Below are 23703 nucleotides of genomic sequence, written 5' to 3'. Positions count from 1 at the left end.
CATTGCAATGTGCATTCCCTCACTAATCCCCATTAAAAAATTACATTTAATAAAACAAGTGGAGGTGGGGGTTGAACCCCTACCAAATGTAATCAAAGTACACATAGATCAGGCAATGCAAAATAGGTGTTTGGGGATGGATTACAAAATGTTCTCTCTCTGCAGGTATCAGCTGGAGGCTTTTGTATTTTCAACCCAAATTACCCACTTCCCATGTGTGATGATCCGAGAGACCTTGTGCTTACCCGAGTGTCATTCTTCTGTGCTGCATGAGGCACGATGATTGGTGCTTCCAGTTCCGCTGATGAGATCACATTACCGCGGTTCCCCAACGTAAAAATGGTGTTTCTGTTCTTCAACGATGGTTTGGAGAAAAAGCGTGGAATGTGTTAAGGGCAGAAACACTTGAACCAGCTGCGCTCTGTTCACTTGCGAATTATAAAGAAAGAAAGACTTGCATTTATATAGCGCCTTTCACGACCTCAGGACATCCCAAGCGCTTTACAACCAATGAAGTACTTTTTTCTTTAAAAAGTGTAGTCACTGTTGTAATGTGGGGAAACGCGGCAGCCAATTTGTACACAGCAAGATCCCACAAACAGCAATGAAATAATGACCAGATAATCTGTTATAGTGATGTTGGTTGAGGGATAAATATTGGTCCCAGGACATCGGGGAGAACTCCCCTGCTCTTCTTCGAAATAGTGCAATGGGATCTTTTACGTCCACCTGAGAGGGCAGATTGGGCCTCGGTTTTAACATCTCATCCGAAAGGCGGCACCTCTGACAGTGCAGCACTCCCTCAGTACTGCACTGAAGTATCAGCCTGGATTATGTGCTCAAGTCTCTGGAGTGGGACTTGAATCTATGACCTTCTGACACAGAGGAGAGAGTGCTACCCACTGAGCCACAGCTGACACTATTATCTGTGCAGCAATCAAAATGAGGCAGCTCAGGTGCTTGTGATTTGGTTTTTAATCATTAGTGTTTCTTTTCAAACTCTCTGCATTCTACTTGCGACTGGGAGAACACGATGATCTGGACCACAAAGACAACGCACGGGGTAGACTTTTCAACCCTTGCAGGTCACAGTCCCTCAGGCTGCCTGTCGAGGACAGGCAAATCTCACCAGACACAAGGGAAGCAAGTGTGAGCCCCTTGTGACGTAAAGAGATTCCTTTCTAGTAAAGAGCCAAGCTCACAAGTCATTTGTGTGGGTGTATCGTGAACAGCAATTTTTGTTCAAGGAGAAAGCTTAATCATCAGCTGCTCCTGAAGAAAATAAACTAAGTTACAGATTTAGATTTTTTTTTTCTAAACCCTTACTTCTGTTGATTTTTGCGGGCTCGTTGAATACTGTTGTTAAGCAGTGGATGCTGCTGATATGGGAGTTCTAGAAGGGCAAAAAGCAAGAGAGAGTTAATAACTGGAGTTTCTCTGGAAAACCTCATAATTTTAAACTGCATTTGTACTCACCCAGGTGCTTTACACCAACTTTAGCTCCTTCACCCCACAACCAAAAACTTTTTAAAACACAAGAAAAAAATAGATGGGAGTGGAGTAAGGATGTTAATGTTACGCATAAATTCCTTGTTTGCGTTTTAAAAGGAATGCAGGCGCTGAGTCTCCCTCTTTACATGTACTGTGTTGCAGTCCATGCATTCTGTGCCTTCTTCCACCGTAGTCTGTTGGCCCTTTTCTCACTTGCACGAACATGGGCCAATTGGCTATTCAATGTCATTATTCCTCTCCTGGCCAATATTTATCCTTCATCCAACCTCACTAAAATAGATTATCTGGTCATTATCTCATAGCTATTTGTGGGGCCTTGCTGTACGCAAATTGGCTGCTGCGTTTTCTACATTACAACACTGACTACACTTCAAAAAGTACTTCATTGGCTTTAAAGCACTTTGGGTCGTCCTGAGGTCGTGAAAGGCGCTATAGAAATACAAGTTCTTTCTTTATTATTCATTACTTCCTGAAGTCTAGCCACTGTAAGTATCCTTAAGCTGCCCGATTGCTTTTTTTTTTAAACAAAATACTACGTTTAATACCGTCGTAGTGTATACTTTATATGTTCTGTGAAGTATACAGACTTTTGTTTTTAAATGCTGAAGGCCAGTAAATTAATGGCAAAAATTACAACAAAATAAACAGTGTCAACTTTAGCAAAGGATATCTTTCTTTGCTGTGTCCTCAACCCCCATCAGATCGTCTTTGTCAGCCACCTCTTCATACTACAGAGTAAGATAGAGCAAGATTAGTAGCACTTGATCATACAAATTTATCCCAAATAGCTTTCCATCCAACACCATCATTCTCAGTTACAGGCCTGATGGAGAATGCAAATAGTAGAGAGACCGCATTCACCCAGAAACGCGGCCCTGCCCAAACCCTCTCCCCACTCCCCGCCCGGTCCCGGTTTAGAAACAGGGTTTCTTAATGCATTCTCGGGAGTGCAAAGTCAAAAATATTTTCCGTTCTACATCAGTAATTAAAAATAAAAGTCGAGAGATGTGCTGATAGCAGATATAATGCAGCAAGTGACTGACCTGCACTTTCATCAGTCTGCTGGTGTACGACTTGAAGTAGGAGAAGTAGATTTTACTCATTGTGTCAACGTACTCATCTCGGATTTCCTTTGCTACGTGACGCTCGTTTGCCAGAAGAAACTGATAGAAAAATCTACATAGTGACCATAAAAGGCAATTACTGCAATTTGCAGAACATAAACAGGCACACAGCAATTAGACACATGGGAGGAGGGGGGCTTCTAACCTGACCATCCGAGCGGGAAATGGGGCAGTCTCAGGTTGGATGCCCGATTTTACTCTCCCTCGAAGTCAATGCGAGTAAAATCGGACGGGGTGTAAAACGAGCGTCCGACCCGAAACCTTCCGTTTCCCGCCCGGCGAGTTAGATTAAAATTACCCCCACTGAGAATACAGAACACAAAGTGATGTACGTAGATCTCGGACCTGTATTTCAGCAGTGCATTCTGAGGAACCTGGTAGTTTGTCATTGGCTTGCGGAAAGAGTAGATCTTCTGGAGAATAAATTCCCGGATCTTTGAAACAGCCTGAACAAAATCATCAAAATAATTAACCCTTTTCAGTGCGGAATCCTTTTCTTTTTGCCTCACACGCAGTCCTGCCCTAAATTGCTTGCTTCATCTACATATAGTCTTGATAAAGTCATGATCATGTGATATGCTGACTGACAAGAAATGGAGGAGGGAGAAACAGATCATACACATCAGGTAAGACGACACTCCAGGTATGAATTGAGAGTTCTTAGGGTTTGGTATTGTGACCTTTACCCTCCCTAGTCCAGGAATAGAGGCCAGATGTTATCATCCACATCTGCTGTCCTGGTGGAGAGCAGCTAATTTACACAGATCCTTGGGCTTTCCACTGAGTACTAACTCACATAGTACCTTTACACCCTGAGCTATCAAGGGAACCAGGTCGCAAGGAAGTGCGATTTTCTCCCCTCCCTAAGCCATCAGCCCCTTGCTTGGGTATGGTTCCATGATCAATCACCCTTGATATACATTCACTATGGATTTAATGTTTTTTCTATAATGGGACAACCGAAGTAGCATACAGCACTCCAACTGTATCCTAGCCATTGCCTTGTCATATTCTGTTAATCTACTATGTCCTCTTGAAGTCTTTTAACAGTCTCCTTTGCTGTTTGCGAAACCCCCCACATGTCATCGGCAAATTTCAATAATGTGCTGCCCTGGCAGAGAACAAAAATGGACCCAGCACTGATCTCTAGGGTACATCACTTCCAACCTTTCTCCAATCCAAGCAACACCCATTAATACTAACTCTTTGTTTCCTGTCTGTCAACCAACTTTCTAACCATACGGCTACATTTCCCCCTAAAGCATAGGTCTGAATATTTGTAAATCTCTCTGAACTTTGCCTCTTTCTAGTCCAGGGACTTTGAAGACAGTTGTAATCCCCAAACTGAGATCGACTAATATGCTAGAATTTAAAAAAAAACTATCATCAGCTTCTCCCTGGTGTTAGGAATCTGCCCAACACTAGATAGACAAACAACCTGCTAATAAACACTCAGGACTTCTTTAACTTTTCTACATTTAATATATCCAGGGGCACAGAAAACATGGTCTCAGAAGCAATTTACACTCCAGCTTCTCTAATCGCCAAATATTTATCAGTACAGTTTGCGTTTACAGATCAATCCTCAGTGCTTGTACCTTAATCTTGAGCCGATCGAGAATGTCCTGCACGTCTGAACAAGCCAAAGTCTCCTTAAAGGACTGCTCCTTCACATAATTGATCTTGTTATTGAGTTCATGCAGCTGCTCCAGGAATTGCTGCTCGGTTACAGGTGCATCCAGAATGATACTGAAATAGAACAGAGTGCGAGAATGCGAGCAACTGAAGGAAATAGGTGGGGGTTGGTGGGAATTAAACTGTTTCTCAATAATGTTAAATCAACACTATTACCGAACCAGCAGTACTCAACATGACCCAAGGCCATTGGCACACGTGGAACTCCAAGTGCCTCTGGGTCTCCATTCCTCAATTGCACATCTGTGGGAAATTGACCAAATTGGGATTCAGTACTGTTCTCTCGTTTCTTTAGCAAGAAGTGGCAAGGAAATCCTATTAGGAGGCGAGGTGAGTCTGAAGGGGACGGATTAAAAAAGAACTTTTTAAACGGAACTTTTGTTTCTATTTTTGTCCTCTTTCTGTGGGGGGAAATGCCTGAATGTCCACTCAGTGACTCCCTCAAGTGACATTACTGGCTGTCTGGGACCCGTAGATGCAGGCCCACGACCCATCATTCCGTGGCCAACGTGCTGCAGCATCCCCAACACTGGGCCTCAAGTGAGACACTGGCTCAGATTGTGACTCAGGTCAGCAAGCCAACGAGTAACACTGCTCTACGCCGTCACAGCTACTGGGAAACAAGCCCAGTATTCATGGCCTACGTCTCAAAGTTAGTGGGTAGGTGCTGTACATTTGTTTGTTTAAAAACCAAGCCTTGCAGAAGTAGTACAATCAAGTATTGTTCTGAAGTAGTATCTCCCCACCATCCCCCCCACTCTGCCTTTCAGTCCTACCCAGAAAACCATAAGCTAAACTCTCAGAAATTATTATTTGATCTTTCATACTTTGACTTTTGCCAGTTTTAAAAGAAATTCTGAGGATGTGGGCAACACTGGCTATGCCACATTTATCGCCCATCCTGAGTTGCCCAAAGATGGTGATGATGGGTCCTCTTCTTGAACCACTGCAGTCCTTGTGGCGATTGGACTTTCCCAATGGGCGTTTCCAGTTGGCATCAAGATGGAATGCTACAAGGTAACGTATTATTCCCTCTTCAGGAGGAAGGAATCTGGCAGAATCATGGTTCAATTCTGAGACATTACTCTTGCTAGACAGTCACAAAATGAGATTGGATAGAGCCTTAGTGAGGTAGTCTGCAACTCAGGCTGTCCAAACCTTGCTGGCAGATAGGGCCTGAGTTTAACATCTCACCCCAAAAGACAGTACCTTCCAGAATGCAGCACTCCCTCTATACTGCACTGGGAACGTCAGCCTGGATCATGTGTTGGGGTCTCTCGAGTGGGGCTTGAACCCACAACCTTCTGACTTGGAGGCGAGAGAGTGCTACCAATGAGCCAAGGCTGGCAAAGAAAGGAGAAGGAAGAGAAATACAAGAAATGATGTACAGAGGCCAAGGAACACCAGGCGGGACTCACGTGATCATGGAATTGGGCACGACAAGCTCATCTACCAGCTGGCTCAGCTCACTGCGCACAGACTGACGGTTCTTCAGCTTGATGTTCATAGCAATGGACTGTTCCTGCAGGGTTTGGATCTCAGAGCTGATGCTGCTGAGGTCGCACTGGAACGTGCTCAGCATCTGTTCCATCCTCTACGGGGAAATCGAGACACATTTCAGAATTACACGGGAGGAAATAATACTGCAAGAGCATGAACAGGAACCAAAGGTAAACCACTGCTAGAAACAATGAACACAAACACTTCAAAATTCTACACAAAGCACTCACAATCTAGGAACAGAAGTGAGCGCAGCTCTATAAAAAGTGAGCACAGCAACTAAAGGCCCCGTGTATCAGGGAACAATTACTAGAAGAATTAGACTAGTGAAATCTGTTTTTTAAAGAACAGTATTATCTGCAAGCTGTGGAAATGAAACAGCAAAAAAGTCAGACAGAAAGATCCTTTGGAAAAAGCAAACAAAGAAAAATTGAACTGCAACCGTGCAGAACGCTGGAATTAGAGAACAGTTAGATATATTTACCAGCAACACAGACAGCAAATTAAATTGTATTCAAGCTCCAAGAGAAGTTTTCAAAACATCGTATTCTTTGGTTAAAGTTTCTACAATCTGCTACCTTTTTTATGCCAGTTTGATATCTTGTATTGTTGGCATCTAGCAGCAATACAACCACATAATGCTACTACTGCCAATTGGAAGTCCTGAAGCTGCTTTTATACTGGAGTTTGCTTAGTTTGGATTCGGGGAGAACAGTGCCTGTGAGCTAGTATCTTGCATTTACACAGCTAAATATGTGTAGACCCAGTTTTCTGAGGGTGAGTGATTTAAAGGAAGAACACGCTTTTATATACAACCTTGTCCGTCCTCTCGATATCCCTAAGCTCTTCATGGCCAATGAATTATTTTTGAAGTGCGGTCACTAATATGTTGATAAAATAAATGCCTCAAATTTAAAATTCTTATCCTTGTGTTCAAATCCCTCCATGGCCTCACCCCTCCTTATCTCTGTAACCTCCTCCAGTCCTACAACCCCCTGAGATCTCTGTGTTCCTCCAACTCTGGCCTCTTGTGCATCCCTCATCCCCTTCACCCCACCGTTGGCTGCAGTGCCTTCAGCTGTCTAGGCCCTAAACTCTGAAATGGAATTCCCTCCCTAAACCTCCCTGCCTCTTTCTCGTCCTTCAAGGCCCTCCTTAAAATCTACCTCTATAACCAAGCTCCTAGTCACCCGTCCTAGTATCTCCTTCTTTGGATCGGTGTCAGTTTTTTGTCTGATTACTCTCCTGGGAAGCACCTCGCGAAGTTTTCTTAGATTAAAGGCGCTATATAAACGTAGTAGTGCAAATGCAAGGAGCCAATTCACAGATGGTCTCCCAGAATCAAAACTAAGCAAGATCCAGTGGAAAGAAAGAAAAAATCCATTAGTGACAGAGACCATAAAATTTCAGGGTACAATTTCTGCCACAGTGCTGCTGGGACACACTGGAAATATGATCTTCCATCCATTCAATTTAATCAATATAAATTCACGGGCTATGGGGCGGAGGTGCATTTTCCAGATATGTGCCCCCAATGCATGCTAGGAGCGCAGGAGTGGAAAATTTAACCTTTCGTTTATAGATCTCCAACTGGAAGAATTTCAATCCTCTTGGAAATTCTGGTTATTATAGAAACCAGAGCCATTAACATAGACGATTAAGCCAATGATGGTTTGGAATATAAAGCCTCATACGCAAAATAAAATGTTCTTTTTTTAAAGCTGTATTAACTCATTTCTAAATTCCACAGTATTATGCTAGCAAATTAGGATAGATAGGCTCTTGTTCTATCACCTTGGTTCAGAAAGACTATTGCAGTCTTCTAAAGGAGCTCCAGGTCATAAACACCTCATTGCTTTCTCCCTTACGCATGGAATCGAAGCAAGCAGTGCATCTGTACTCAGCACGTTCTTACCTCCAGTATGGTATCGCAGGCTGTGATCTGATTGTGAAGGCTGGCAATGTTCTGACTTTCTTTGATGTCTGGCAACGGCTACTAAGGAAAAAAGTGACAACAAGTCACAGCATAACTTCCCTCGAGACGGCTGTGGAGCTACGAATCGTTAACCGTGCGAGGTTAAGGATACACTACCAGTTTCTTATAATGATCTCTGTCTAGCACCACGGAATAGGTTTCAGTCATATTTCCTTCCATGCTGTTCATTGGAAATGAGCTGGTGTCTCTTGGCATTGCTTTTGGGAAGTCTGACTCCTGGAGTTCAGTTGCGATGCTTAGTTGCCAATCTGGCCTGTGTCCCTAAGGCTGCTGCTCAAGTACTACCCGGGGAGAAGTGGTCAAATAGGCAAATCCAGCTTTTCTTGTGCTTCACCTGTACAGCACCAATCTCCTCAATTGTGACCTACTGTTTTATCAATATGAAATTTGAGACCATCAAGTGCAAATTTGATGTAAAATTTGCATACAGAAAACGTGTGACACCTGAAGTTTGATGCAGGACATATTTATATGACAGAGAGGTAAATCAATACATTCGTACAAATAGAAGGGGGAATTTCACGACGGGTCACACGCACAGGGAGCACTGGCTGGAAATAGGACTATGACACACTAGACCCAATTCTCTGACCCACGCTTCCTGGCATCTCCGCAGAAACTCAGTGAAAACACACACCTATAAATTTGCATAATAATTACTTGCTGTAAAGGCAGTGCAACAAAAAATTATTTACCTTCACCCCCTCACCGATCAGGAGTGCTTCTATCGCTAACCTCCCATGGGGGCACCCCTTTTGTACGCACAGGGCGAGCAGATTATACACCTTATCCAGCAAGTAGCCTGTTTCCCTGGGTTGGGCAGCTCCACATTGCCTCCCAGACCCATTTCTCCACTCCCAATTTAAATGAACACAGCCATTTTAGCACACAACCTACTCCTCCCTTTTACTGATGTCAGCAGTGCATCGACGAGCAAAATAATGTTGATTTATTTACATATATAAAAAACTATTTAATCAATGTTGGCGGGGCAACTTAAAACAACATTCCCTAAAATTCTCTTCCCCTTCAAAGAGGTGTATTGTGGAGTGGGGGGAAAGAGAGGAGATCTTTAATCTGAAAGGATACAGTCCTTAATGGAGGCATGTTCAATGTGCTGCAACTCCGTCTCCACCTGTTTGGAATAATGCCTCAGATCCACACCCTGTGGAGAAAGAGATTTTCAAATTCAAATTGCTTTCAACTAGCCACAGTGGAAAATACTGAAAATAAACTACTTAAATAGTGTATGTAAATCCCTGAAGTTAAAAATACATGAGTTTCTGTCCTAACTGACACTTTGGTGCAATACCTCGTACAATCACTTGGGAGTTTAATAACATAAGTTATATTAAAAGTTTGTCACAAATAACACTGCTGAAATCGCTCATTTAAAACAGTGGAATCCAGACGCAGCAGGTGAGCACCCGGACTGCTTGTTTCCGGCCATACGTCTGCAGCCAATGTTGTCTCTTTCTCAAAACGTATTTTATGGATCCTGGATTGGCTGCTGTTTAACAGCAGAAGGCAGTTGGGAATATGGCCACACCACAGTAAAGCCGTTTTCCTGGTGGTGATACCACGTTCCGTATGGCTATGCACCAAGGTAAACCAACAGGAAGCAGGAACGTTGGATGCAGTCAGCCTCTCCTGCTCTCCCACCATTGACGGGTGTATATATTAAAGCATTTGGGGCAACCTTGCCTCTCTCTACACAGCCCAGTGGCACAGCACCTTAGTGCATTAATTCCTTGACCCACACTGTTACAATGAACAGGTTTCTGACCATAATTAACACACAGGTGGACCCATTTTGGGAATGTGCCCTGTGGTTGGGGGGGGGGGGGGGTACCAAGGTATTTCCCAAGAGGGAGAGTAGAAAGAAAAAAAGTGTTCAAAAGAGAAATATCCCAGGAGCAATTCGCCCCCGAACAGCCACCAGAAATAGGAGAATAGAACACAGCTGGGCATCTCTTGGGATTGAAGAATGGTACAGAAAGTACGAAGAGGAGGGCAACCTCAAGAGAAAATATAAATTCTTTTTGCTTTTATTTTCCAATTGAAACATCAACATTTGAGTGTAATTCCAGCCCACTGAGAAGTTCAAGCTCAGAGCAGACACTCCTTGTGCAGCAGGTGCACATTGATAGTTATCTCCCTGCCACGAACATTCGTTTCAACTTCTGTACCCGATGGAATCATCCTTTCACAGCTACAGTATTTCCTGAAAATAAACACGCTCCAGTCCCTGGCTCCTTAATACTATTCCTCTCCATTAATACTATTGTAATATTCACTCACATCCAGTCAGTCCTTTCCAGCAATGCAGTGACTGCATGGACAACTTGGTGCCCAATTTTCACCGTAAAATAGAAATCCAAATTGCAGGCCTTGTAAGAACATAAGAAATAGGCCACAGGAGTAGGCCATAGGGTCCCTCGAGCCTGCTCTGCCATTCAATCAGATCATGGCTGTCCTTCGACCTATGTGCTGTTCCGGCAAATTTTACTTAGCTCTAGGGATAGTATCTTGTTGGTAAATTTCGGCTGTTTGCTATTTACTTAAAAATTATAAATGTGTTCTTAATACATGTGCCTTTGGTTTTGCAAACAGCACAGACCTTCCCTCGGCGATCACCAGCTATTTCCAACAGATGTAAACTTACAGTTTTTAATGCCTCCTTCACCAGTTCATCCTCGAGGTTGGCTTGAATATGTGCTGCAACACAAAAACTAACGTTAAAATATATACTACATTAACAGCTTTAAGGAAAGTTTAATGCCCCACAAATTTAAGATGGTTTTCACTTTGCTATAGCTGGTCTCCAGGGTCAGTATTGGTAGAAGGAAAACATTCACTTAAAAGGAGATTTATTATTTACAGGATGAATGTTCTATACTAATAGAATTTATTGATAAACTTGTTTTATTGAGGAAACATGTAGGAAAACTGAAATAAATTGTTAGCTCTCGTAACAGATGATTTTTATGCTACAAGTTGGAACTGGAACAGAACTGTAGAAGGAGGTCATTCAGCGGTCTCGTCTGTGCCAGCTCTTTGTCACAAAAGATATTTTGTTCTCCCCTCTTGCAGCGCCATGCACCTCCCAGAGAGGACAGCTGCAGACCTACACCGGGCATCTGACAATGCTGCTTTAAAAGTGGTGCTGAGACTTCCTCCTGTTCATTGACTGGCCTGCACTCTATGCTTCCACACAACAAAGTGGCTCAGACCAGTAAACAATTGAAACATTGGCACGGTGGGGAGGGAGGAGGAGGAGGGGGAGGGAGGAAATGGGGCTCTAGGTCCTGCTAGTCTATGATGCCCTCAGACCTATCAAACATCTTTATATTCCCCACAGTGCCAGACTTAATAGAAATGTTCACAATCATGAAGGGTTTAGATAAAGTAAATAAAGAGAAACGGTTCCCATTGGTGGAAGGGTCGAGAACCAGAGGACACAGATTTAAGGTGATTGGCAAAAGTACCAAAGGCGACATGAGGAAAATCTTTTTTACGCAGCGAGTTGTTCTGATCTGGAATGCGCTGCCTGAAAGGGTGGTGGAAGCAGATTCAATCGTGGCTTTCAAAAAGGAATTGGATAAATACTTGAAGGGAAAATATTTGCACGGCTACGGGGAAAGAGCGGGGGAGTGGGACTAACTAGATTGCTCTTACTAAGAGCCGGCACGGGCTCAATAGGCCGAATGGTTTCCTTCTACGCTGTACCAATTCTATGACTTGCACTTCCATCGACAGTAGACATGATCCTAATCAACAATGGTATTAGAAAGTTGTTTACTGGCTTTTAAAACAAAACTACTTAATTCTATTATCAAATGTATCAGCCATCCTCATCAAGAGTCAGGTTCGATAAACATAATGCTCACTGTCCACTTCATCCAGGATAAATTCATCAGACGTTATGTCCAGTTCACCCAAGTTCAGCTCAGGCACCTCATCCTGGTCACCTTTCCCCTGCACAGAAAGAAATACAGAGACATTGTTTTGTTTAGCCCAGCAACAATTCAAATATTTAGACACCTCAATTATTGTGTTAAAGGGACAGAAGAGATCAAGTACACAAACTGCAGCTTCCTGAAACCGATCTCTTCAGTGAAAATTAAATGCATTCTATATTGGACAACACCGGGAGGACTTTTTTTTAAAGAAAGTATACTTCTGAGGAGAACGGTGTGATGTAGTGGGTTAGCCACTGGCCTTTCACCTCAGGCACCAGGGTCTAAATTCATCCCAGGCTTACGAGATGAAAGTGTCCTCTGGCTATAAAGGTCCTATGTGAAATGAGTTTGGACAGCCTCAATCCAGTTCCTGGTGGGCACTGGAGAGAAATAACAAAATTGCATTTACATAGAATCTTTCAGGGCCTCAAGATGTCCCAAAGTGCTTCACAGATAACTTTTGAAGTGTGCTTACTAGTTATATTTTAGGCCAATGTGGCAGTCATTTTGTGCACAGCAAATCCCACAGATAGCAATGAAATAATGATCAGTTAATTAATCTGTTTTGGTGGTGTTGGTTTGAAGGATGAATATTGGGCAGGACACTGGTAGTGCTCATCCTCTTCTTTGAAAAAGTACCATAGGATCTTTTATGTCCAACTGACCAAGCAGAGAGAGTCTTGGTTTAATATCATATCTGAAAGGCAGTAGGGTGGGTTCAAGCCGCACTCCAGAGACTTGTTCACATAATCTATGCCGACACTCCAGTGCGGTATTGAGGGAGTGCTGCACTGTCAGAGGTGCCGACTTTTGAATGAGTCGTTAAACCGAGGCCCCATCTGCCCTCTCAGATGGATGTAAAAGATCCCGTAGCACTATTGGAAAAGAAGCAGGGGAGTTCTCTTGATGTCCTGGTCAACATTTATCCCTCAACCATCACTACAAGTCAGATTATCTGGTCATTTAGCTCGTTGCTGTTTGTGGGACCTTGCTGTGTGCAAATTGGCCGCCACGTTTCTTACATTACAAAAGTGACTACGCTTAAAAAAGTACTTCATTGGCTGTAAAACGCATTGGGACATCCTGAGGTCATGAAAGGTGCTATATAACCACAAGTTATTTATATAAATGCAGTCTTGCCAGTATTGTCCACAGCCTGAGAACAAATATAAATAAAGCTAAAAGAAAAAGTTACTACCGATGCTCACAAATTGGAAACAAACATAAGAAATAGGAGCAGGAGTAGGCCATACGGCCCCTCGAGCCTGCTCCTCCATTCAGTCAGATCATGGCTGATCTTCGACCTCAACTCCACTTTCCCGCCCGATCCCCGCATCCCTTGTTTCCCTTAACAGTCCAAAAATCTATCGCTTTCAACCTTGAATATACTCAATGACTGAGCATCCACAGCCCTCTGGGGTAGAGAATTCCAAAGATTCATCACCCCTTTGAGTGAAGAAATTCCTCCTCATCTCAGTCTTGAATGGCCGATCCCTTATCCTGAGACTATGACCCCTAGTTCTAGACTCTCCAGCCAGGGGAAACAACCTCTCAGCATCTACCCTGTCAAGCCCTCTGAGTGTCTTATATGTTTCAATGAGATCACCTCTCATTCTTCTAATCTCCAAAGAATATAAGCCCATTCTGCTCAATCTCTCATCATAGAATCATAGAAAGGTTACAGCACGGAAGGCGGCCATTCCGCCCATCGAGTCCATGCCGGCTCTACGAAGAGCAATCCAGCTAGTCCCACTCCCCCACAGCCTTGCAAATTTTTTCCTTTCATAAGACAACCCTCTCATCCCAGGAATCAATCTAGTGAACCTTCGTTGCACCGCCTCTAAGGCAAGAGTATCCTTCCGTAGGTAAGGAGACCAAAACTGTACACAGTACTCCAGGTGAGGTCTCACCAAAGCCCTGTACAATTGTAGCAAGACCTCCTTACTCTTGTACTCCAACCCCCTTGCAATAAAGTCCAACATACCATATGCAAACAGAAACAAACGGTGGGAGTCAGTCAGCATCTGCGCAGAGAACAGACTCGGGTTTGGGGTTCACACCAATAAAGCTAGCCTGGGTCCTGCTCTCTGCTTTTTTGGAGTGGGGGGGGGGGGGGCGAACATTGAAAGATCCCGCTGCATTTTTTAACCCCCAAAAAAAACTAGAGCAGAGGGAGTTTCCCCACACCCCCCAAGGTGCTGGGCCAGCATTCCTCCCTCCGCCAACAACCCATTAACTGGGTCATTATCTCACTGCCTGTTTGTGGGATCTTGCTGTGCGCAAATTGACACCGAAAAGGGGGGGGGGGGAGGGAGGGAGTGAGTGAGTGAGTGAGTGCATGAGTGACAGTGTGACACCCTGGCCAGTGTGAGCAGGAAAGTGGCTGCATCTCCACAAACTAGGCCAGGGGGCCGGGGGGGGGTGGCACGGGCGCTCCCCCCACCTCTACGCGTTGGCCCAATTCTTTTTTCTCCTCCCCCCCCCCTCTCCCTTTCCCTCTCACCTCCTCGGCGCTATAGATGAGGCTGATGGCCGCCTCCCTACGCTCGGCCGCCGAGCCTGAGCCGCTAACAACAACGGCCGCCATGGCGACAACAGCCGGGCCACTCGCGACCTTTCACCTCAACAACAACAACAACAAAGTTCAACGAAACTAAAACAAAAAGAAAAGAGCAGAAAAAAACCCCTAACCTGTCCTGAGCCATCGATTGTCTTTAACTTGCGTGTGGGTTAAATGGATTTTTAAAAAGAAAACACACAAAACACCCGCTGTTATAAAAGAGAACTACAACTCCCAGCGTCCTTGGCGTTCGCTGACGTAGGTCAGAGAAAGAAGATGGCGGCTGTGGCGGGGAGCTGCGTCTGAGCAGCGGCTTCAGTGAACAAGTAATTAAACTAGAAAAGCTTCATTAGTTCGCAGATTTCCGCAGGAAAGGGGCTTCAATCTTTCAATTTTCAGGTCTTTCAATTCAGCTGCATTCCTAAGTCTCTTTTAAGTCATGCACAAAAAGCTTATTACTGTATGGGTTTGATTACACAAAACTAGGGTGGTATTCCCTGGAATTTAGAAGATTAAGGGGTGATTTGATCGAAGTTTTCAAGATATTAAGGGGAATTGATGAGTTAAGATAGAGAGGAACTATTTCCGCTGGTTGGGGAGTCTAGGACAAGTGGATATAGGGTTAAAATTAGAGCCAGGACTTACACTTGACTTCCACGAAGGGTGGTAGAAGTTGGAATTCTCTTCTGCAATTGGCAGTTGATGCTAGCTCAATTGTTCATTTTAAATCTGAGATTGATAGTTTTTTGTTAATCAAAGGTATTGAGGGATATGGGGCTATGCACAGGTATACAGAGTTTAGTCACATGATCTCATTGAATGGCGGAACAGGCTCGAGGGCCTAAATGGCCTTCTCATGTTCCTATGTATTTCATGTTAGTTTGACTGTCTTTCCTTTCCCCCCCACCCCCCAACCCTGAAATCAGAAGGCTGTGGGTTCAAGTCCCAATTCCAGAGACTCGAGCCCATAATACTAGACTGACATGTCACTGTCAGAAATGCCGTCTTTTGATTGAGACGTTAAGCCTTCACGGGTGGATGTAAGAGATCCCACGGCACTACAAAGAAGAGCAGGGGAGTTCTCCCCGGTGTTCTGGCCGATATTTATCTCCACAAACAATGTTGTTTGTGAGACTTTACTGTGCAGAGATTGGCTGCTGCATTGACCCACCAAACAAGACTTGATTGAGGTGTACAAAATTATGAGGGACCCAGATAGAGTAGACAGGAAGTACCTGTTTCCCTTAACGGAGAGTTCAAGAACTAGAGGACATAGATTTAAGCTGATTGGCGGAAGGATTAGAGGGGACATGAGGAAAAACCTTTTTTTACCCAGAGTGTGGTGGGTGTATGGAATTCGCTGCCCGAATTGGTGGTAGAGGCAGGGACCTTCAACTCTTTTTAAAAAGTACCTGGACCTGCACCTAAAGTGCTGTAAGCTGCAGGGCTACAGACCGGGTGCTGGAAGGTAGGATTAGAATGGGCACCTCGTTGTTCCTCGAGCCGGCGTGGACACGATGGGCCAAATGGCCCCCTTCTGTGCTGTATCTTTTCTATGGTTCCGCAACAGTAACTGCACTTCAAAAATAACTCATTGGCTGTAAAGTGCTTTGGGACACACTAAGGGTGTGAAAGATGTCAAGTTTGTTCTTTCTTCAGTATAAATGAGGAGTTCATGACTGGGTTGCTAAAATAGCCCTTGAATCCTCAGAAGTTCAGCTACCTTTTAAAAGGACTTGGCTGAGTTTTCATTGTTTACTAAGAATATCCCAACACTGGACAAACAGGGGACTCTCGGGGGGGAGGAGCTAAATACGATTAAAATCACTCAGGAGATGGTACTCAGTAAAATAATGGGACTCAAGGCGGATAAATCCCCTGGACCTGATGGCTTCCATCCTAGGGTCTTGAGGGAAGTGGCAGTAGGGATTGTGGATGCTTTGGTGATAGTTTTCCAAAATTCCCTGGACTCAGGAGAGGTCCCGGCAGATTGGAAAACTGCTAATGTAACACCGTTATTTAAAAAGGGTAGTAGGCAGAAGGCTGGAAATTATAGGCCAGTTAGCTTAACATCTGTGGTGGGTAAAATTTTGGAGTCTATTATTAAGGAGACAGTAACGGAACATTTAGATAAGCATAATTTAATAGGACAAAGTCAGCATGGCTTTATGAAGGGGAAGTCATGTCTGACAAATTTGCTTGAGTTCTTCGAGGATATAACGTATAGGGTGGATAAAGGGGAACCAGTGGACATAGTGTATTTAGACTTCCAGAAGGCATTCGACAAGGTGCCACATAAAAGATTATTACTTAAGATAAAAAGTCACGGGATTGGGGGTAATATTCTGGCATGGGTGGAGGATTGGTTATCGAACAGGAAGCAGAGAGTTGGGATAAATGGTTCATTTTCGGACTGGCAACCAGTAACCAGTGGTGTTCCACAGGGGTCGGTGCTGGGTCCCCAACTCTTTACAATCTATATTAACGATTTGGAGGAGGGGACCGAGTGCAACATATCAAAATTTGCAGATGATACAAAGATGGGAGGGAAAGTAGAGAGTGAGGAGGACATAAAAAACCTGCAAGGGGATATAGACAGGCTGGGTGAGTGGGCGGAGATTTGGCAGATGCAATATAATATTGGAAAATGTGAGGTTATGCACTTTGGCAGGAAAAATCAGAGAGCAAGTTATTTTCTTAATGGCGAGAGACTGGAAAGTACTGCAGTACAAAGGGATCTGGGGGTCCTAGTGCAAGAAAATCAAAAAGTTGGTATGCAGGTGCAGCAGGTGATCAAGAAAGCCAACGGAATGTTGGCTTTTATTGCTAGGGGGATAGAATATAAAAACAAGGAGGTATTGCTGCAGTTATATAAGGTATTGGTGAGACCGCACCTGGAATACTGCATACAGTTTTGGTCTCCATACTTAAGAAAAGACATACTTGCTCTCGAGGCAGTACAAAGAAGGTTCACTCGGTTAATCCCGGGGATGAGGGGGCGGACATATGAGGAGAGGTTGAGTAGATTGGGACTCTACTCATTGGAGTTCAGAAGAATGAGAGGCGATCTTATTGAAACATATAAGATTGTGAAGGGTCTTGATCGGGTGGATGCAGTAAGGATGTTCCCAAAGATGGGTGAAACTAGAACTAGGGGGCATAATCTTAGAATAAGGGGCTGCTCTTTCAAAACTGAGATGAGGAGAAACTTCTTCACTCAGAGGGTGGTAGGTCTGTGGAATTTGCTGCCCCAGGAAGCTGTGGAAGCTACATCATTAGATAAATTTAAAACAGAAATAGACAGTTTCCTAGAAGTAAAGGGAATTAGGGGTTATGGGGAGCGGGCAGGAAATTGGACATGAAGCTGAGTTCGGATCGGTCAATGCCCTGTGGGTGGCGGAGAGGGCCCAGGGGCTATGTGGCCGGGTCCTGCTCCGACTTATTGTGTTCTTTAGATTTGTGGTTGGGATCAGATCAGCCATGATCTTATTGAATGGCGGAGCAGGCTCGAGGGGCCGATTGGCCTACTCCTGCTCCAATTTCTTATGTTCTTATGTTCTTTAAAACTTTCCTCAGGGTGGACGGTCTGCTACGAATCCTGTATCTGTTTTGCTACTAACATTTTTATTCCCCTTATCCAAAATTGTCAACATGATAAAAATATTAGCACTTTGCAAACCTCCTCAATGCTTAACTCTTCGGTCACCTTCCTCCACCAATTGTTATTTCTGTTATCTTCCTGGACCACTTTTATGTTAAAATTCTATATTGATGTAGTTATAAATTTGTGGAGCTGTATTTTTTTTAGGAGTGACATATCATGGAATACATTTCTAAATCAAAATGGCTGTATCACTTTAAATATGTGACACGTACTGGGTCTGCAATCTGTGTTGTGTATGATAGTCAAAATATTTCCCCCCCCCGCCCTAATTCTTTCTCCATGGGCTGTAACTGCCGCCTTTATGTATAGTTACATTGCCTCATAGTTTTCACAAAATTGTCGCTCTGCCTCTTTGACATACTCGTGGATAGCGGAGAAAGAAAAATGGTTTCAATGGTGTATGTTGTTGCTAAGTGGAGAGAGTGAGTTGGTGACCAGCTCCCAGGGCTCTGGTGCCCTTCGAACTGGTGGTAGGGAAGTGTGCCCAAGTGTAGCAAAGCAACTGCCTTTTAATTCTGTAATAATGTTTGCGTTCTTAGTTATGTAAAAATAAAATCCCAAATGATTTTGCTACTTATCACTTTTTTGTAATTTGAAAACAAATGACCACTTATTCCTAACTTTTTGTTTTCCTTTATGCAAGTAGCATCTTTGGCAAGCCATGGAAACCGAAAAGTGAATTAATATTTCACAGAACTGTAGCCCAAGAACATTGTATGTAATGAATCACCTGCATCTCATCACTTTTACCCGGGCCACAGATAAAGCCGACACCTGGGAAAATGGTGAACGTCGGAAATCTCGCTCGTCCAGTTGCGGAAATGGAGCTTTGAACGGAGAGGAGGTGAAGAATTTCTACGAGAGCCTTCTTGCATCAAGTAGTGAGGCAGGTGCAAGTTCAGTTCGAAAACGTAAAGTTGTACGGTGGAAGGCGAGGAATGAGAGTGCCAATGAGCAACAAAATGCAAGGAGCTTGCCGGCCGCAGCAGAGAGGAATGGACATCTGATGCTGAAGTGTGCTCAAAATGGGGACCTGAAAACTCTTCGGAGGCTGGTGGAGACAGTAACGTGTGATATAAATTTCCGGGACAGTTATTACTGGACTGCTATGATGTGTGCAGCATATAGTGGTCAGGCAGAGGTGGTGCGATACTTACTGAACCGTGGGGCCGCATGGATTGGAGTATGCGATTCCACAGGTCGGGATGCATTGGATTTGGCCAGACAAGCCGGTCATGCAGAGATTGTCACAGTTCTTGAAGAATTTCATACTCAACAGGAAGTACAGCAAGAGCAGAGGTATGGGTTTAAAGCAAATTGGTGGGCCAGCTCGCTGTGTGTCCCAGTACAAGATGCCACCGTGGGGTAGGATATAAACTAGTGTCTGTGATTTCCCAAAAGTTGGGTGAGACTTATTTCTTTTACCTTTATTTCCCCCCTGCTCCTCTCCTGAAGGTGGCCCCACGTGCAAGGGGACATCCCTGCTGGTTCTTCTCCCTCCCTGTTGCCCAACTGAGTATTCAACAACAAGCAGGGAGAGAGAACACAAGTCTGAGCACAAAAATAATACTCCAGGCTCCAGAAGTGCCACAGAAATTGTGGTTTCATCCACAGCCCAGCCTCCATAAAATAAGTTTTCAAAAAATCGAAACTAGAAATAAGTACTAGACATGGTGAGACAGGTGCTTCTTTATAAATACTTACAGTTACCATCAGGAAATGGTGTCTGACTTGGTGGATTCACATAGCAAAAGCAGAAAGTTCACAATCATTTTGCACAATGGGAGGCAAGTTTCTACCAACAGTTCTGGTCTCCACACTATAAAAAGGATGTAGAGGCACTGGAGAAGCTGCAAAAAAGATTTATTAGGATGATACCAGAAATGAGAGGTTATACCCATCAGGAAAGATTGAACAGGCTGGGGCTCTTTTCTCCAGAAAGAGGTCTTTAAGATTATGAAAAGGTTTGATAGGGTTGACATAGGGAAGATGTTTCCACTTGAGGGGGAGACCAAAACTACGGGCCATAAATATAAGATAGTCACTAATAAATCCAATAGGGAATTCAGGAGAAATTTCTTTACCCAGAGAGTGGTGAGAATGTGGAACTCTCTACCACAAGGAATGGTTGAGGTGAATAGTGTAGATACATTTAAGGGGAAGCTGGATAAACACGTGAGGGAGAAAGGAATAGAAGGATATGTTGCTAGGGTGGGAGGAGACTTGTGTGGAGCATAAACACCGGCACAGACCAGTTGGGCTGAATGTCCTGCTTCTGTGCTGTACTTTCTTTGTAATTCTTTATAATGTGCTGTATAAAACAAGATGATAGGATGTGCTAAAGAGTCTTCTCTTCCGTGCCTGGCAACACATGAGGCAACCCGTTTCTTCCACTGCTTTCACATCATGCTGTGGGTTGTTTCTGTAATAGACTTCTTTTAATGCGGGCAGGTCATCATCCTGACTGGGGCTGCCAGCTAGTTGTGACTGTGGGGGTGGGTTGCCACTCCACTCCCATTGGATGCGAGTAGCTCACTGGATGCCAACCCAGTCTTCAGAGGCTGATTTCCTGCTCGCCGGGGCTACAATGGGGAGTCCACTCTGCTCCCATCCGACACCAGTACCCCACTCCATGTCAACCCGCTATTCAGAGACCGCAAATCTCGACACTGTCCAGCAGAGCGTGCTAAAGATTAGCTGCAGTGAATCTCCGTCTGATTTCCCCTGGTGTCTGGCACCCTCCCCGAATGGCAGCTGAGACCAGCAACCCCTCATATTAGGAAGTTCCAGTGTAACGCAGTGCCCTGACATTGCTTCTGTGCTGATGCTGAAACGGTAATTAGGCAGATGGTGGTCACGCTGCAGCTTCCTGTAACACTACTGTGTCCAGGCTCACACTTGAAGAGTGGCTACTCGGACAGATTACTGGAGGTCTGTATGACTTGTGGAACTGTGTCATCTAGATATTTATTGGAAGATTCTCGTGTAAAGTGGTCAAACTGATGGATATAGTAAGTATATAAAAATTAATGGGGCATGACTATCTTTACAGAATACGACTTTGTTAAAGGTGGCATATTGCTGTTAGCATTCTCAATGTGTACAGAAGTTAAAATCTGATTATTCCAACTCTTTAATACCGTATGTATACTGAGTTTTGCTTGAAGTGATTCCACAATGTGCTTTTAGCTCCTGATAATTTGGAATCACCAGTATAGGGTGAAATCTCATGGGAACAGCAGTATGTGCACAAGCTTACAAAAACATACATGTCCTTGATCTGGAGCCAGCGTTGGGGAAAGAAAGTACGTTCCTGGCCTGCATGGGACAGGCAGAGTCCTCTGACCATGCGGGTATGTGATTGCTCAACCTGCCCACAGGCAGAAGATTGTAGGCCTATGGCGGCCAGCGTCCACTAGCTGTACACAGCACCGTGCCCCTCAAGGTGCGGAAACAACCTTCTTTACATTACAATGTAGCCCGAGGCAAGGCTCCCTTATCTGCAGGGTTGTAATATAAAATGCAGCTTTGTCTTGTCTACAAAGTGGACACTGTTCACTCCACGGAATTTTGAAATAAAAGTGGACTGCCCTTACACTTGCAGGGAGAGGCCACTACAGAAGAAATACTGTCAGGTTTGTGAAGTGGAATACCAGGAAGACAGCATTGAACAGCACGAGAGGTCAACATTACATCTCTTCAATAAGAGCGATAAGCCGGCTCCCACGTATTATTTCATTCCAGAAAGCAACGTTGGCTTCAAAATGATGTTGAAGGAAGGTTGGAACAAGGAGACTGGTCTCGGACCCGACGGGAAGGGGCAAAAGTTTCCAGTAAAGACTGTGCTGAAGAGGGATCAGAGGGGCCTAGGATTCCAGAGGGGTTCGAAGCCAAAAGTCACCCACTTTAATGCCAATGATTCCGACGCAGTGAAGCGACCGAAAAATCCCGTCAGTCGAGTGCAGAGGGTTGCTACAGTCAGCAGAAGGGAGGAACGCAGGAGAGAGGCAAAGGAGAAAGCATGGGAGAAAGATCTGAGGATCTACATGAACCTTTAAGAACTGATTTTAAGCTATGTCAATTTAAAAAGTGCTTCATGATCATTGAAAAGTATTTGGTGTTGACTGATGTGGTTGTGTGCCCTCCTGTTGGTTTGTGTCAGCTTGGCTCTGTGCATTCTCATCTCTGAATCAGAAGGTCATATTCCAGGCTGATACTGCAGTGCGGTTGTGAGGGAGTGCTCCTCTTTTGGTGATGCTGTCCTTTGGCTGAAATGTTAAACCAAGGCCTGGTCTGTCAGTGGATATTAAAAGGTCCTGTGGCACTTTTTGAAGAAAAGCAGGGAGTTCTCCTATTTCCTGGGTTAATGTTCTTCTTTAATCAAACACTCCAGTTAACTGGCCATTCTCTTCATTACTGTTTGTGGGATCTTGCTGTGCGAAGAATGTGGTCACTATATTTCACAGAAATTAAAGTGCATAAAAATACTACCAAGAAAAATGATCAGATTGTTAGTTACAACAACTTGCATTTGTTATGGCACCTTTAACATAGTGAAACGTCCCAAGGCACGTCACAGGAGCGATTATCAAATGCAATTTGATGCTGAGCCACAGAAGGAAATATTAGGACAGGTGGCCAAAAACTTGGTCAAAGAGGTAGGTTTTAAGGAGCGTCTTAAAGGAGGAGAGGTTTAGGGAGGGAATGCCAGAGCTTAGGGCCTAGGCAGCTGAAAGCACGGCCGCTAATGGTGGAGTATTTTAAAATTGGGGATGCGCAAGAGGCCAAAATTGGAGGAGCGCAGAGATCTGAGGGTTGTAGGGGCTGGAGGAGGTTACAGAGATAGGGAGGGGCGAGGCCATGGAGGGATTTGAACACAAGGATGAGAATTTTAAAAATCGAGGCGTTGCCGGACCGGGAGCCAATGTAGGTCGGTGAATGTTGTAGATAAAAACAGACCAATGATCTCTGTCCCCTAAAGGCTGGTTCTTCTCCCACATGTTACTGTATCTTATGATGCTCACGGGTCAATTAAAACATAAGGACATAAGAAATAGGAGCAGGAGTAGGCCATACGGCCCCTCGAGCCTGCTCCACCGTTCAATCAGATCATGACTGATCTTCAATCTCAACTCCACTTTCCCGCCCGATCCCCATATCCCTTGATTCCCCTAGAGTCCAAGAATCTATCTATCTCAGCCTTGAATATACTCAACGACTGAGCATCCACAGCCCCCTGGGGTAGAGAATTCCAAAGATTCACAACCCTCTGAAGAAATTCCTTCTCATCTCAGTCTTAAATGGCCGACCCCTTATCCTGAGACTGTGACCTCTAGTTCTAGACTCTCCAGCCAGGGGAAACAACCAGTTATTATGAAGAATCCTGTGAAGAACCAGTGAGATAAAGTAGTCAAACTGTCAGCCCTCGATAGACCTGAGATGAGCTAAGAGTTTAACAATACCTCGTCCAGCATTCTTTGCTAGTATTCAAATGGTAGCTGAATCTTTTCAATTTGAGTTGGTTCATATAGGACAATGAAAAAAGCCAAATATTAGGGATCATGCATCAACATAGGAACAGGAGTAGGCCATTCAGCCCCTTTGATAAGATCATGGCTGATCTGTGATCTAACTCCATATACCTGCCTTTGGCCCATATCCCTTAATACCTTTGGTTGCCAAAATGCTAT

General features: G+C 44.3%; 2 protein-coding genes across 4 annotated transcripts in view; one reads left to right on the top strand and one right to left on the bottom strand.

The window, feature by feature from the left end:
* Positions 1-14397, bottom strand: part of vps52 (VPS52 subunit of GARP complex) — a 31170-nt gene extending 16773 nt beyond the window's left edge. Inside the window, exons 1-11 of the mRNA XM_067973832.1 lie at positions 14293-14397; positions 11718-11805; positions 10493-10545; positions 8917-8992; positions 7747-7814; positions 5750-5925; positions 4235-4385; positions 2982-3082; positions 2556-2688; positions 2183-2240; positions 246-379 (exon numbers count right to left, since the gene is read on the bottom strand). Coding sequence (XP_067829933.1) covers positions 246-379; positions 2183-2240; positions 2556-2688; positions 2982-3082; positions 4235-4385; positions 5750-5925; positions 7747-7814; positions 8917-8992; positions 10493-10545; positions 11718-11805; positions 14293-14376 — 1122 coding nt within the window. The 5' untranslated portion in view covers positions 14377-14397. The remainder of the gene's footprint in view (positions 1-245; positions 380-2182; positions 2241-2555; positions 2689-2981; positions 3083-4234; positions 4386-5749; positions 5926-7746; positions 7815-8916; positions 8993-10492; positions 10546-11717; positions 11806-14292) is intronic.
* Positions 14398-14591: 194 nt separating this feature from the next.
* Positions 14592-22351, top strand: gpank1 (G patch domain and ankyrin repeats 1). 3 transcript variants are annotated; one of them, XM_067973828.1, is made up of 3 exons: positions 14592-14675; positions 18660-19312; positions 21618-22351. In XM_067973828.1, exons 2-3 carry the CDS (start codon positions 18735-18737, stop codon positions 22069-22071), a joined length of 1032 nt encoding a protein of 343 aa, XP_067829929.1. In that variant the 5' UTR covers positions 14592-14675; positions 18660-18734; the 3' UTR covers positions 22072-22351. The 3 variants fall into 3 exon arrangements, with proteins under 3 accessions (XP_067829929.1, XP_067829930.1, XP_067829931.1); XM_067973829.1 differs by having other exon boundaries at positions 14620-14675; positions 18657-19312; XM_067973830.1 differs by lacking the exon at positions 14592-14675 and adding an exon at positions 14683-14748.
* Positions 22352-23703: the final 1352 nt, after the last annotated feature.

This window comes from Heptranchias perlo, chromosome 39, assembly GCF_035084215.1.
Source record: "Heptranchias perlo isolate sHepPer1 chromosome 39, sHepPer1.hap1, whole genome shotgun sequence".
NCBI classification, from domain to species: domain Eukaryota; kingdom Metazoa; phylum Chordata; class Chondrichthyes; order Hexanchiformes; family Hexanchidae; genus Heptranchias; species Heptranchias perlo.
The sequence above is the reverse complement of the archived record's forward strand: the minus strand, read 5'-3'. Positions and strand labels throughout refer to the sequence as shown.

What these genes read in the sequence shown, in the direction of transcription:
- gpank1 (XM_067973828.1), top strand. Translation starts at nt 18,735, where the DNA reads ATGAATCACCTGCATCTCATCACTTTTACCCGGGCCACAGATAAAGCC. An exon ending in GAAGTACAGCAAGAGCAGAG is followed by an intron (nt 19,313 to 21,617) that starts GTATGGGTTTAA and finishes TTACACTTGCAG; the next exon opens with GGAGAGGCCACTACAGAAGA.